General features: G+C 38.0%; 1 protein-coding gene across 1 annotated transcript in view; it reads right to left on the reverse strand.

The window, feature by feature from the left end:
* Nucleotides 1-13,076, reverse strand: part of LOC114354921 (Krueppel-like factor 2) — a 45,204-nt gene extending 32,128 nt beyond the window's left edge. The window contains exons 1-4 of the mRNA XM_028307522.1: nt 12,583-13,076; nt 11,284-11,522; nt 10,894-10,949; nt 821-877 (exon numbers count right to left, since the gene is read on the reverse strand). Coding sequence (XP_028163323.1) covers nt 821-877; nt 10,894-10,905 — 69 coding nt within the window. The 5' untranslated portion in view covers nt 10,906-10,949; nt 11,284-11,522; nt 12,583-13,076. The remainder of the gene's footprint in view (nt 1-820; nt 878-10,893; nt 10,950-11,283; nt 11,523-12,582) is intronic.
* Nucleotides 13,077-16,010: the final 2,934 nt, after the last annotated feature.

The following is a 16,010-nucleotide window of genomic DNA, read 5'->3' on the forward strand; positions in this document are numbered from 1 at the left end:
CACATAGACACCGCTCACGTACGCGTTATCAAGACTGTCTTGGACGAATGCGAGGCGCGACTGCGTTCGCTTGAGTGACGCTGCTCACGCGTTCGTAAAATTATTTTGTTTATGCGAAAATTAGTGAACAACAAAAAAGGGGTATTATAACATTTGTTAAGTAGACGGTTGCTTTAACTCAACATTAAAAACTAAATTTTCGTTTTTGAAACTAACAGTTGATTCCGGGAGGTAAGTAAGGTATTTATTTGTATTTCAATAGTTCGTATAACGTTGACAAATTGAAAGCCAACTCAATTATTAGGAATATCGAATTGTTTTAGAGAGGTTTTAGGAATTATTCGATAATAGTGTCAACCACTCAACTAAATACTACTTCTTTCTCGTGTATTTGTTTGCAAACTATTACTATAATAACGTACTAAATATAACTGCATAAGTATACGTGGATATCTGTTATTGTCTCTCTTCCATAAATAATATTAAGAGTAACATTTTTCTATCACAACGAAATAAACGCAACACATGACAAGACAACCCTAGCGCGACGGCCGAGCGTGCGAGCGAGAGAGGTATGCAAAGCGAGGTACATACATGAGTTTACCTTCTGTTATATTTTGTGCACACACTGACAAAATTTAGCGGGGATTAGCGGGGAGCCAGTCGTGGTTGCGCCGAATTTTGTCAGTGTGTGCGTGCGCGCCGCATACGTATATTGGCGCGCTCACACACAAACCACGCTCGGTGCGTTTCTATGAAGATGACCTACTCATTTGTATTTACTCTGCATATGATGTGACAGAGAATAGCAGGTACATACCTCCATTGTGGTGGGCAGCACGGCGCGATCCCGGCGCCCCGCGCCCTCCCTTTCATCCTGGAACAAAAGAAAGAGAAGGACGATCATTATTTCAATCATATTTCTACCAAATTATAAACAATACAATAAAATTAATAGGCCTCTTCAATCATTAAGGTTATGTTCAGCTTGGACGTTGTTAATTTGTTTTTTTGTTGTCATTTTATTGAAGTGAATTTTATAACCCCTATATTTGCCAAATGATTTTCCCTTAAATCCCGCCTCATCATCATCATCATCATCATCAGGAGGTCATTTAGTCTCCACTGCAGGACCACGACCCTCTAATTGACCAGAGGCAAATGGAGGATTTGTCCTACACTCCCCACGCTGGCCAGACGGGTTGGGGAGGCCTGATGTTCGCATATAATTTAATTTTGTCCCTTCCTTAGTCATATCTACGAGAAGAGTATAGGGTCCCTAACTCAAATAGTTCGTGACACCCAAAGTAGCCAATAAGTTTGCAACACGTCTTTGTTACAATTGGAATAAGGTTGTGTTGTCAACTTTTTGCCAATTTGATTCTGACTGTAAAATCTGTAGTAACAATGTACTGTCAACTTCACTTATAGTTCCAAAATACTGAACTGTCCTATGCATGACATTGACAGTGGGGCGCCACAGTCAATACCGGATCGCTGGTTCCGATTTTTGCCATGTTGGAAACCATATAGTTGAACGATGGTAGCGCCCCCCTGTCATTGAGTTTGGTGGGACAGTTCAGCTTGGGTCATCTATACAAGCTTTGCTTAATTTAGGACTAGATAAGATAGATACCAAGAACAACACTTGCGCTTTTCAATCGTAAAATACCGATAATTACTGGTTACCAATAACGTTACAATATACCGGTAACTTTCACGCAAGCAAACAGGAGTTGTTCAACTAATTCCAGAACAAATCTTGTAGCTAAGCTCTAGATAAGTGCTGTAACAATCTGCTAGCTGACAATAAATCACTGAGCGCCGTTCATTTATACAGGGTGTAATAGACTAGCAGGCAGTACTGGGGGCCTAGTGTGAGTTTATAGTTCCAAAATACTGAACTGTCCTATCCATGACATTGACAGTGGGGCGCCACCGTCAATACCGGATCGCTGGTACCGATTTTTGCCATGTTGGAAACCATATAGTTGAACGATGGTAGCGCCCCCCTGTCATTGAGTTTGGTGGGACAGTTCAGCGTGGGTCATCTATACATCAAACGCGCTAACTAGTGAGCGCGTCAAAACTGACATTAAATTTATGACGGATTGTACAGCGCCCCTAGCGGGAAACGTTCAAAAACTAAAATTTTCATACATTTTTTAAACGCGTTTAATGTAAACTCACACTCAGCCCACTGATTAGCTCACTAGCACATGGTAGTGTAAGCTTAAGCTTAGAAAACAAGCTTTGCCTCCATCTTTATTCGCCTGAAATTCAATTTGTACAAAAAGACCGACTTATGTAGGATTTCGTTGTAATTAGGCCAAGAACTCCATTTTTTTTTCTAAAAACCTATCGAGTGGGGTATCAAAATAAAGAGTTTCATAAATTGCTTGCAAAAATGTTAGTAAGTTATTTAACTAAAAAAAAACTTTAAGAAAACAAAAAAAAAACGACTGCATAAAAATGAACTGAAAAGATAGAAACAAGGCAACTTACTCGTAGTGTTCACAAATGCAGTCGGAAGCATTAAATACATTATCACCAACAAAATAATCAGTCATTGATCCGACTGCATTTGTGAACACTAAGTTGCCTGTTTCTTTTCAGTTCCTTTTTACGCCTTTTTCAATACCCGAGTATTGTTTTCTTAATAATTGAGTTATGAAGGGGTCAAAAGTGGCTCCAAATGGTTCATGTAACACGGTGCTGCTAGCCAGTTCTGTTACTTGAACTTGGCTTGACACGCCGCCGCGTGTCTAGATATCTTCTGTAAGAAAATGTTTCGCTTTATTGATTCTTTTCGTGTTATGAAGTATTTGATAGGAAAAAAAAGATACATGGTGTTTAATTTTATACGATGGTACGGAACCTTTTTTACACGAGTCCAACTCACGCTTGACCAGTTTTTAACCTTCATACAGCGAGCTTCGCAACGCACATCGCAAACATTAGGATATCGTTCGGTGAAAGCGCAAAATGCTACGTTCCCACGATACAGTTGCGCATACGCATATAGCTGTCCCTTTCGCACGCGCGCGTTTTGCGGGCGAGCGACAGGGATAGAACGCTGAAATTTTATTAGACCAGCGGTCTAGTTTGGTAAACGTTGTCTGGCCCATTTTATGTATAGGGAAATTGTTGGGCGACTGTCTGTCTGTGGCAACTACGGTCTCTATACGCTTTTATTTAGTTGATAGAGTTTACTCTGTTCCCAGGTTCGAGTTCCATTTGGGTCACTTTAAAAATTTTGCGTTTGAAGAGTTTTGGATTCTTATTATATGACACAGCCCTGCCTGCTCGATGGACCGACGTCCTCAAACTAGTAGTGACAATCCATTGCCGGGCTTAAAAAGTGACCCAGTCCTGGGTAGGGCAATATCCCCCCACTGATAATCGAACCCGGGACCTCTACAGTTGGTTGCAACTAGTCCACGTTTCCAGTCCACCAGTAGTAGGTACGATTTTTGCCCTACTGCGCCAGAAGGAGGGTTATGTTTTTTTAGTAGAACTTTTTCCAATTTATAATAATAATGGTTATTCCTTAAAATTGGAGCCTTTCGAACCAAATTAAATGCGACTGTGTGTGCAAATTATATTATCTAAATAGCTGTGCCTGCGACTTCGTACGCGTGAAAATAGTTTGAATATAATTTACCGTTTTTGCAACATTTTTCTTTAGTGCTCCGCCCTTATTGGATGGAGGGTGATGTGATATAGCCTACAGCCTTTCTCGACCCCTATTGGTTGCGGGGTGATATGATATACCCTAAAGCCTTTCACGATAAATGGGCTATCCACCACAAAATATTTTTTCAAATTGGATCAGTAGTTCCTGAGATTAGCGCGTTAAAGCAAACAATTAGTACCTATAGCAAACGCTGCACGTAGCTAAAATGGAAGAGCAATCGCCCGGCAAGCGAAAGGACGTGGGTCAGTTCGACTTTTTCAAGTAATTTAAAAAATAATTAGTATAGAAGTACCTACATATAATAATGTTCAGTAATCCTGAAATTGGAGACTTTTCGAACCAAATTAAACGCGAGGCTGTGTGCAAATTATATCATCTAATTAAGGTCTGCAAGATCACGAGTGTATTAGCTACGGCCTTGCTATCACTGAGATGGCACGGTGCATCGTACAGTCAGACAAATAGTTCGTGTCACCCAAAGTGGCCAAAATGTTGACAACACCACCTTTTTTTTTTCGTCAGGAAATGCATGTAATTGCATACCCACTGGCCCGGGGGAAACAGTCGGTTATGTGAGGCTCTTCCTGCCAGATGGGCAGGGCCTACTCACTAAAACCTGACGGTGTCCTCCCGAAGTCTTTGGGACGGTGCTGCGAGTTATTGTCCGAGCTGTCCGAGCTAGACGGCCTAGACATTCTTTCGCGGCTCCGCCCCAGTTTCACGGCTCCGCCCCAGTTGACAACACCACCTTATTCCAATTGTAACAAAGACGTGTTGCGAACTTTTTGGCTACTTTGGGTGTCACGGAACTATTTGATGCTGACTGTACGCAACTTGTGTGACCTAGGAAGAGGCGTTCGGTGTTAAGGCACTTAGCAGTTCCTACCAATTTTGTTTGAAAATTTACTTAACGCTTAATCTAGTCAGTGCCTGAGATATGAGAGTTAAAGATCACATGCTTAAAAAAGCCTATTATACAACTCGAGATTTTCTTAATGATAAGTCATCCTGGGAGTAGGATTATGGTCCTCTCATGCTCGCACTAAAAAGAATTAAAATGAAAAGTAATATTGTATAAACTAATAATAATTTCTCAAATGTTATAGTGTCATGCTTCTCAATCTGGACTGTTACTTATACCTTGATTTTTTAGAATCCAGCAGAGATGTAAACAAACACTTTCATACACAATTACACCATAATCACTTAGGTGTTCATAATATCATACACATTATTTAACAAGCCCATGAAACCAACTTCATTTTCACGTTTAAACAAGTTTGAAATCAAGATTGATTTCAAACTTGTTTAAACGTGAAACAAATATTTTAGCAAAATACGTAGACGATGAAAATTTGTGAGACTTGTCAAATTGACTTGACGTTTAAAATCATGAGTGTTATCTCCATATTGTCTATGACTTGTCTCTGACACATCAGTGCTGTAACCTGTGAGTCATAGACAATAATCTGTACATTTAATCGATATTATTTTAAGTATTCACTTATTCCGATTACTGATTAATTTTAAATAAAAAATTTACGATACTTTGTTTAGTTTTCCAGCGATAACTTCGACAATATTGGAGATAACGTAAAATTATTTTTCGACTTTTAGTGTTACTTTTTCGGAGTCAGTTGAATTTTTAGTCGGTTTTATTTAAACGAAATTATTTAACTTTTTTATGCAATTATGCTTACGTATTGTTCCATTGCTTATTTTCCTACATAAGTAAATAAAATAAAAGAATTTTGCAACTATTTGAAGTTTAATAACTTTACGGATATCATTGATTGTTTTACTGTCCAGTGTGTTTTTTGATTACATCTGTGCATACAGTTTGTTTCCTGTTCTCGAAACTTTCATAATCAGTTCACATTCAATGTTGCGACTTTGTTGCATATTTTTAGTATTTTGACGATCACCCGGCGATGATACGCAAGTACTACAATAATTTCACTTCGCGATTAACGAGAGGTTTTGTCGCATCACTAGTTCACAGACTAAAAATATTTTTATGTCAGTTGGCCATTTTTGATGACATTTCTGCTGATTTCTAAAAAATTAGACTGTAGCTTTGTTATTTGTTTTTTTTTAAAGAGATAACTTGGCATTGTCATTCTCACTAAAATGTCTCTTCGGTGGTGGCGTAGTGAGGCGGGTCGTTACATTCCCTCTAATATGGTCGAGTGAAGCGATGGCTGGTTCACTCGTCATGTCTGTGAACAGGCGCTGCTTTCGGGGACTGGTCAATCCAAGTTATTCAAATTTACGTATGCGAGTCATTTCTACTAGTACCTTAATATGTAAGTCTAGATATTAGCACGTCACTTGTTTAATATACCACGCAATCTTGTATACCCATTCTTATGATACACCATACAAGAATGCATGGTAAATTCAGTGAACTGCTCCTGAATCGAATGTACCTACTACTGCTATTTCTATTTATTTATATTAACCGGCAGACAGTGGTGACTGAGTTTGTTGCGGCGCTTCTTCTCAGCACTTGCCAAATGTTGGTCTCGAAGCGCTGGTAGGGTAAAAAGATTATGAGACATGTCGAGGCTCCTTAAGAGCAAAATGACGATTTGTAAGAACTATTTATTAGTCTAAACAAATAAAGAAATTTTGACTTTGACTTTGACTTTGAGCGAGGAGGGTGTTTTTCGCCCGTATTCACAAACATTACTATGAGTATGAGGTCTCACAGTCCGCGTGGACGCACAGGGTGACACACGAACCAATCACAGAGCTCTATTCAACGTTGTGCGTTCGTTCGATTTGCTGCTTCACCTAAGAAAGCATCTTTTGTGAATACGGGCGTCAGAGCTCTATTCAACGCTGTGCGTTCGATTTGCTGCTTCACTTAAGCAAGCATCGTTTGTGAATACGCGTGTTTGTAACGGTCAAATGTCAGCGAGACTTCAGTCAGATTTCCTTCAGATTTATATGCTCCGTCACGTCATATTATTATGTCGATGTCACCCCTCCCGTACCGTTCCCATACCTCAGGTACTGACTGAGCGCTAGGACTAAGAAGTAGTAACAGTCCATAAACTACAAAGTACACCTTTAACAGCACGTGAGACAATCGTGACGGCTACGAGCACATCAAAATATATTATTTGTAGGAAAATAGCTCTTATTGCAATTGCAAAACATGCTATAATGTTTAGTTTGATCAGCCGTACAAGGCGACAAAAACTTCTAAAAGCAGCATTTAGGCTGCGTTTCCATCAGAGACGTGACGTGCTTAAGAAACGGAACTATTCCCACCTCTCGTTCCCACCGCTGCAACTCCTGTGTGGCCAGGATCTACAGCTTGATCGCCAATAACCCAACCAGTGAAAGCCAAGTTTGTCTGTGTTGGGGAAAGTTAAGCTGTCATTGGTCCCGCATAGAAAATTTGGAGTTCGAAGATGGGTCGTCTTCTCTCCAGTACAAAACAGATGATAAATGACCATCAGTTATACGCCCGTATTCACAAACGTTACTATGAGGTCTCACAGTGCGCGTGGACGCACAGGGTCACACACGAACCAATCACAGAGCTCTATTCAACGCTGTGCTTTCGATTTGCTGCTTCAGTTAAGCAAGCATCGTTTGTGAATACGCGTGTTTGTAACGGTCAAATGTCAGCGAGACTTCAGTCAGATTTCCTTCAGATTTATATGCTCCGTCACGTCATATTATTATGTCAATGTCACCCCTCCCGTATTTCACCCTCAGGCACTGACTGAGTTTAACTGGTTAAGCCGTAGAACTATAGAGGAGTTATGTTTTACTAGAAGATCCTTAGTAACAGTCCATAAACTACAAAGTACATCTTTTCCAGCACGTGAGACAATCGTGACGACTACGAGCGCATCAAAATACAGGGTGTTGATTTCAATCCTCGTCATATTTAGGGAGTTGATTAAGTAACTTATTCTGATCACGAATCAGTAAAAAATTGACTTCGAAAAAAACTTAAAACGAACTTTAATTTTAGTTAGTCAGAGAAAAACACCTTTTACACTACCAACTTTACGTGGCTTCCTTCAGTAAAATATTCGCTAAAAATTCCACTTTCGTTTGTAATTTTTTTTATGGATAATGCGTTTGGTGTCTAAGTCATATAGATCACCTAAATACACTCGACAGCAAATAAATCGCACCACCCGCGACAAGCACTTTCAAACGTATGCATCCCCACTTCACACCAATATTGGTACCATTCAAAAGCCTAGTTCTAAACTTCATTTCATTATAGGAAAGGTTTTTACCCCAAAAATGTTTCTTTAGAAGGATCCAGAGTCACTTCTTCAAAAAATAGATAGTTACGCTTGAGCCAACTTTTATGGCTATAAAACTGTTAAGTTGGGATTAATCGCTATCCATCTGTTAAAGAGGACACGTGTGATCATTATTTGGTTTTATAACCATAAAATTTGGTCTAATTGATCCCAGAGTTGAGCCTAAAGTGAGGTCTTTTTTCAAGTCACATTTATGGTACATGTTATCATTTATTAAGAAATTAAATGTGTTTTTCTTTAAGGATATTTATTGGGCTTTCACATAACACCAATATTGTTGGAGCACCATTATTGTGTCAAAAGAAAATCTTTAAAGTTCGCGTCGCGGGTGGTGCGATTTATTTGCTGTCGAGTGTAAATATGGCGAGGATTGAAATCAACATCCTGTATAATATTTGTAGGAAAATAGCTCTTATTGTAATTGCAAAACATGCCATTATGTTTAGTTTGATCAGCCGTACCTACAAGGCGACAAAAACTCGGCTTTAGAAGCAGTACTAAGGCTGCGTTTCCATCAGAGACGTGACGTGCTTTAAGCACGTCTCCGTTCCTAATAGGAAACGGGACTATTCCCACCTCTCGTTCCCACTGCTGCAACTCCTGTATAGCCAGGATCTACAGCTTGACCGCCAATAAAAACACAACCAGTGAAGGTCAAGATTGTCGTCCCAGGGGTTTAAACTGTCATTGGACCCGCAACGAAATTAATCACCCACATAGAATTTAATCAGAAGAGTATAGGAGTTCGAAGTTAAGATTAGACTTCCCTCCAGTGCAAAGCGGATGACAGGAGGAAAAACATAGGTTGTAACATCACTCGCTACGTATCCTAGCATATCTCTAGTGGAAACGCAGCCTTAGATAGAAGCTGCACTTAGAGGCACGCCCGCTGGCCTTGTGAACCATCACCGCGCATCTTAACTGAGCTTAAGGAGGTGGATTCACAAATTGTATATTCTTAACGCACTCACATTACGGTCACTTGAACTTTTGACTGAATAAACAAATCTCAGACATTTATTTGAACCTAAATCTTATAGATAGACTCATCTATACCAGTGAATATAAGGGATATATTGTAACAAAATGTTTTATTAGTTTTTAATATGTATGGTATGAATTGGTATGAATTCATACTTGGCCTTAACGCATTTAACGAGTATCGCAACTGTAATTCAATTAAAATTAATGGATGATCGGCTCCAAAGTTAGTAAATTAGATCAGAATTTAAATAAATATTTTTTTATGCACGAGGTAACTTTTAGTCTACTTCTCGCCTGATAGAAAATGAGGATCAGGCCGAAGGTGGAAGCGAGCTTCACCCGGAATCCTCAATCACAGAGGAACGCTATCCTACCTCCAACTGCAGGAACACAATGCTGTTGACATTGTTGTTATGGCGACATACATAGGTAAGATGGTGGTAGCTAGCCAGGCGGACTTAAAACAAGCCCTACCACCAACCAAACCAAAAAATAACATCTGCCCCAACATGGAATCGAAGCCGGAACCTCTGGGTCTGAAGCAGATAGGTCTTACCACTACACAACGAGGTGGTTGAATAGGTAACAACTGCATGCAGGAAGATTTAATGAAGGCTACTGACAACGCCATTCTTGTGGCGGAGTTTTGGGCCGACGCTGTGTAGGTTTGTTGTCGACACGATAATAAGTGGAAACTAGACACCTGATGATGATGATGATGAATAGAATGAAGAAATATTTTCAACCAAAAGACAACCACTGCTGGACAAACCTACGAAACTGCTCGCTTCCAGGCGCTTGCGACCTGACTGGATTCGGCTCTGCCAAGTCCAGCGAGTGTTATTATAATTAAGTATCCCATCAAAAACAATACTTGTCAAAAAAACCAAGTCTCGCAACTCAGTTGTTCTACGGTAAAAAGTTGTGAGATCCATGTAATACCAAGTCCAGGCCAGGAAATCTTTAACGTTTTACATAAATTATTGACTTGGCCATCGCACTAAATAATTTAATTTACACGTGTTTTCATGCGATGGCCAAGTCAATATATTTATGTAAAACGTTAAAGATTTCCTGGCCTGGACTTGGTATTACATGGATCTCACAACTTTTTACCGTAGAACAACTGAGTTGCGAGACTTGGTTTTTTTGACAAGTATTGTTTTTGATGGGATCTCATTTCTTTTTGTATTTTGTAGACAGCAGTTATGTATCTAGAAAACTGGACCGAAATTGAAAAATTTTACTCGACTTGGCGGTTGCACTACCGTGCCCCCAAATATTTTAGTTTTTCCTTGATTCATACACCAAACACTACTTATATTCCAAATTTGAAGCTTCTAGGTCTGCTAGAAGTGCCTTAGAGTTTTGATGATCGGTGAGTCAGTGAGTGAGTCAGTCAGTGAGTCAGTGAGTGACAAAATTAAGTAACTTTGACCCGTTATAATTCTTAAACTACTGGTTCAAATTGAATGAAATTTTAAATATACCGTGTCTTTACAATGCCTGCATAGCTAATGAAAATTCAGCCTTCTAGTTTTATCCACAACGAAGTTACAGGCAGTCGAAAATGGCCTGAATTGCTTCGAGAAAAGGATGGTACGGCCGTGCCGCTTTTTTGCTCGACTTGGTGGGGGCACTGCCGTGCCCCCAGATGTATATGCTTCGTTCGTTCGTTTCAGCCAAAAGACGTCCACTGCTGGACAAACGCCTCCCCCAAGGATTCTATAATGACCGGTCCTACGCTGCCCGCATCCAGGTTCTTCCCGCGAACTTCACCAGATCGTCGGTCCACCTAGTGGGAGGCCTGCCCTCGCTACCTCTTCCGGCCCATGGTCGCCACTATTCTGCCCCAACGGCCATCGTCTCTACGAGCTGTGTGTAAGTATATGCTTAAAAGTAAATAAATCTCACCATGTAAACCATTAAGCGCCTTTTGACCGATTCTCAGCATCAGCCTCTTTTGTAAACTGCAACAAATAAACAATAAATAGTTAAGTAGCTGAAATCATTCATGATTAATAAATCAAATCACACAACCGCTTGTTAAAAAACTTTTAAAATACTAGTTTGTAAAATGAGTATTACCATATACGCCAAAAAAAAGAGGATTCTCTTAAAAATTTAAAAAAAATCAAGCATACAGGGTGTATCAAATTTTTTAGACAATACTTGTATCTGATACTTTTTTTTTTGTATAGATGACGATCTATTAGTCTACCATCTCCTTTTCTTTTCGGTACAATCATTAATTTCTGATTAAATATGAAATTTTAATGGTATAAATACAAAATAAATACTTACAAGAAAACACCATAATCCGTCCAAGAAAGGCATCCGTTCCTCCGTCACACATTAATGTATAAAAATATTTATATTCTAGTACTGGCCTTACACAAACTACATTAAGTTTACATTATTACGAATAAAATTAAAAAATACTACTGGCCACTATCACTACGTTTTCAAAAGTTACATGACTATGTTAGGATTTCTTGTTTTTGTGTTGTGAACGTTCGATTTCATGTTTTGGGGTTGTACATCTGAAACAATAAAAAAAAATTATAATGCTATAAGTATGATAAACGTAACAAAAATTACTTTAATATCATTATAGCAAATTAGGCGGTTGTCTGGACAAACAGCTACAGTTAGGTATGTATTACAGGTCAGTATTAATAAACCAAGATAAACATACTAAGTTTACTAAAAAGTTATAAAGTTGAAAAGTCATAACTAGATTTATTGTCTTCCAGTGTATGTCTTGTTGGTTGTCCTATTAAATAAATAAATAAATAAATAAATTTATTTAAAAGAAAATTACTTTTAAAACCTTTTAGCTAAGCAAAATAATATTTTATTATTACGCTTGTGACTAGCATTGGGTCATCACAATATAGCGGACAACAGGGTTCGACTACTGACCCTCAAATCGTGCAACATTGACACCAAGGGCATTGTCACCTTAGTTTGATGCAGAATACTTATTCAGACAAAGATAATGATGTTGCAGTCATATTAAAATGACACTTTCGGCAACTTTTCGAGAAATTTAAAAAAGTTTCATTAGACGATCACTGACCTCGTCGGACATTGAAAAACTTCATAACTTTAAATGTTAAATGAGAAATGCTACATAAGGCTTTATAACATGTAAGATCTACTATGTATTCAGGATTTCAGATACATCTAATACTAAAGAAACCTCTGAAAATACACTGGACTTTGTTCTCCTGAACTCATTATATTTGATCCGAGGGTATTTGTTTCATAGGAAATGTACTAAGCAATTTTTTCAAATTGCAAGGGATATTATTACACCTGACTGATTGCTGCATTCAAAATTTAACGTAGACAACCTAATTACCACCTGTTTTCGTGGAAAAATACAATTATACTGCTGGTTTCCTTAACGCCATCCAATTCACGCCACTTTTTTGTTCGCAGCGAGCGAATAATCGGTGACATAACTGTTAAAGGCAAGCCAATTCATGACCATTCACTATTTAGGGCGTAGCACGAAGAACAAAAACAGTTTTATAACAATAATTTACTATTTTACACCACAATTTATTGTCCAGTAACTGGTCGTAAAATACGTACCTTTTTTGTATTATCATCCGCTTTTCAGCAAGTTTTTAGGAAGCACGACTTGTTTTACACTTGGATTAATTGATTATTCCATTTGTTGCCGATTAATTTCGTATTTTCATAGTAATTTTTCACTTCGCAAAAAAGCAACAAGTTTTCCAAGTCACGTCACGTAAATATTTTCATTGAACTGTCAAAATTACAATAACCGACTGAATAGATATCACTCCGTTTGCAACGCGATAACACATGTCGCACGACTTTTAAATTTGGCCGGCTATCAAAAAAAAGTTTGGGCGAAAAAAGTTTTGGTGTCGCCGAAAATTGAGTGAATTAATGCGTTTAGTTTTTCTTGAGCAACGTTTGTTAAGTTTTCAGGAAATTCCTGATTACTGATCGTGTTGAAATCGTTTCGCGCGATAGACCGCTTTCCGACCGTAGCGGCCTTCTAATACTGCTGGTTTGCAGTTCGAGATAGTAAAATAGCGCCAAGCGCCATCCACCGTTCGCCGCGGCCGGTTTTGTTAGCGTACTAAACCACGGGTCGGATTAAGTTGAATATGCTTACAATGCCAATATAATTATGGGACAATTAGGGTACAAATCGCTCTCGCTACTGTTTGAGGCTGTGTTGGCCGCTTGTTGCGTGTTTATGGCACAATGACCTTAACCTATCCATATCCGTAGAGGACGTAAGAATGTAAAAACTAACTGACTCAATTAAGTAAATAATTAGTACTTAATGCTGCTCATCCTTAGGTCGTAAGTAGGTATAATGCGCATTTTTAACACCTTTGGTCGCTAAGCAAGCAGCAAATTAAGAACCTACTAAGTAATTCCTACTTAATTCAAACTTTTGAGTTTTCAGGACAGCGAGGAAAACCGAAAATTAGGTATGTAGGTATTTTAAATCAAAGCATAGGCGCACTATGGAGCGAAATTGAGATTTATGGACATAGCGATTTTTTTCACAATTTCTATTTGAAAAAAATACCTATCGATAGGTTACGTTATTCTGATGAATAAATGCTTCACAAGTTTTTCTCTAAAACCAATAGTTTGACTAGAAAAAAATATTTTCCATTTTCGTTGTATGGAATGAAACATAAAGTGGTCGATTTCGACTAAGCCTTGACAGATCTTGCTTTGAAACTACTTAAGCCTTGTTCTATGGCTTGTTGACTGTAATCCTACGCTATCAGCGCGCATCCAAAGTTGCCCGTTCACAAGTTATGAGGTTCTGAAAAATTAAAAAAAAGTAAGTAAAAGTGACTTTTTTTTGGAATATCTTTTAAGATTTAACATAAATATAAAGATTTTATACGTTAATAATGTAAATTAACCTTAAATTACTGCTAAAAACACATTTTAATAAACTTAAAAGGAATTAAATCAGCGATTTTTTTTTCCAATTTCTGTTAAAAAAAAATACCTGTCGATAGGGATGTTATTCTGATGAATAAATATTATGAACGTTTTTCTCTAAAACCAATAGTTTGGCTGGAAAAAAATATTTTCCATTTTCGTTGTATGGAATGAAACATAAAGTGGTCGATTTCGACTAAGCCTTGACAGATTTGCTTTGAAACTACTTGAGCCTTGTTCTATGGCTTGTTGACTATAATCCTAGACTAACAGCGCGCGCACAAAGTTGCCCGTTCAGAAGTTATGAGGTTCCGAAAAATGAAAAGTAAAGTAAGTAAAATTGACTTTTCTTTAGATAAGACGACAAGAGAAAGGTTAATTACATTACTAAAGTATATAATTTTCATGTTTTAGTTGAATCTTTAAAGATTTATACCCAAAAAAAGATACTTTTACTTACTTTAATTTTCATTTTTTGGAACCTCATAACTTCTGAACGGGCAACTTTGGGCGCGCGCTGTTTTTGCAGGATTATAGTCAACAAGCCATAAAACAAGGCTCAAGTAGTTTCAAAGCAAAATCTGTTAAGGCTTAGTCGAAATCGACCACTTTATGTTTCATTCCATACAACGAAAATGGAAAATATTTTTTTCCAGCCAAACTATTGGTTTTAGAGAAAAACGTTCATAATATTTATTCATCAGAATAACATACCCTATCGACAGGTATTTTTTTTAAACAGAAATTGTGAAAAAAAAATCGCTGATTTAATTCCTTTTAAGTTTATTAAAATGTGTTTTTAGCAGTAATTTAAGGTTAATTTACATTATTAACGTATAAAATCTTTATATTTTTGTTAAATCTTTAAAGATATTCCAAAAAAAAGTCACTTTTACTTACTTTTTTTTAATTTTTCAGAACCTCATAACTTGTGAACGGGCAACTTTGGATGCGCGCTGATAGCGTAGGATTACAGTCAACAAGCCATAGAACAAGGCTTAAGTAGTTTCAAAGCAAGATCTGTCAAGGCTTAGTCGAAATCGACCACTTTATGTTTCATTCCATACAACGAAAATGGAAAATATTTTTTTCCAGTCAAACTATTGGTTTTAGAGAAAAACTTGTGAAGCATTTATTCATCAGAATAACGTAACCTATCGATAGGTATTTTTTTCAAATAGAAATTGTGAAAAAAATCGCTATGTCCATAAATCTCAATTTCGCTCCATAGTGAGGCGCTCTGTTTTGCTTTGAAAAGTTTAATACAATATTTACAATCGTCATAATACAGCAGGGTGTTACTTTATGGTACGACTTTCTCCCAAGAATATCGCGTTAAATGCAAGCGTGAATGTAAAATGTATGCTGAACAATATTAATACATAGTGCTATTTAACTAAACAACTTTCCCATGGAAGGATATAGGTTTAATAACATGCAAGTGCGAAAGTAAGTTTGAGCGAACCATGAGTATCAACGCCTGATAGAAAATGAACAGCAACAATACGTAGATTTGTGTTATTGCTCACAAACAAATGAAAGTGAAACTTGTAGAATTTGAAGGTGAGTATAGGCTAGTAGAGCATTTCTATGTAAAGGACGTTCTTACGAATGGTATAATACAGGTAAAATGTACGATTGGTGCGTGAAAGTTGTTGTTCTGTTACAAGTAAATGTTCTAGTCTAGTCTATAGGTACTCATCTTAGCCTAGACGTAGACAGGCCTGAGCCCCGATTACGGTAACTTTACCGTCTACAATCCAGACACGCTTCTCGATTCTGCGATACGATTGGTCGTTCAACAGCGTGCGTCAGCTGTTTTGACCAATCGTATCGCAGAATCAGAAACGCGTCTGGATTGTAGACGTTAATAAAAGTTACCGTAATCGGGGCTCTGGCTCACTCCGCGCGGTACATCCGATAATTACCTATAGCGCAGCGCCCCGCCGGCGGATATTATATCAGTCGAGTGTCACGCGCGCGCTCGTCAGGACGCTGGCGTGCGTTGTAGTACCTAATTCTATGATCGAAGTATTATTACAAAATGGACGTAAATAGAAATAAATATTATTGTA

This window comes from Ostrinia furnacalis, unplaced genomic scaffold (assembly GCF_004193835.3).
Source record: "Ostrinia furnacalis isolate ACB-3 unplaced genomic scaffold, ASM419383v2 OfSCF2274, whole genome shotgun sequence".
NCBI classification, from domain to species: Eukaryota; Metazoa; Arthropoda; class Insecta; order Lepidoptera; family Crambidae; genus Ostrinia; species Ostrinia furnacalis.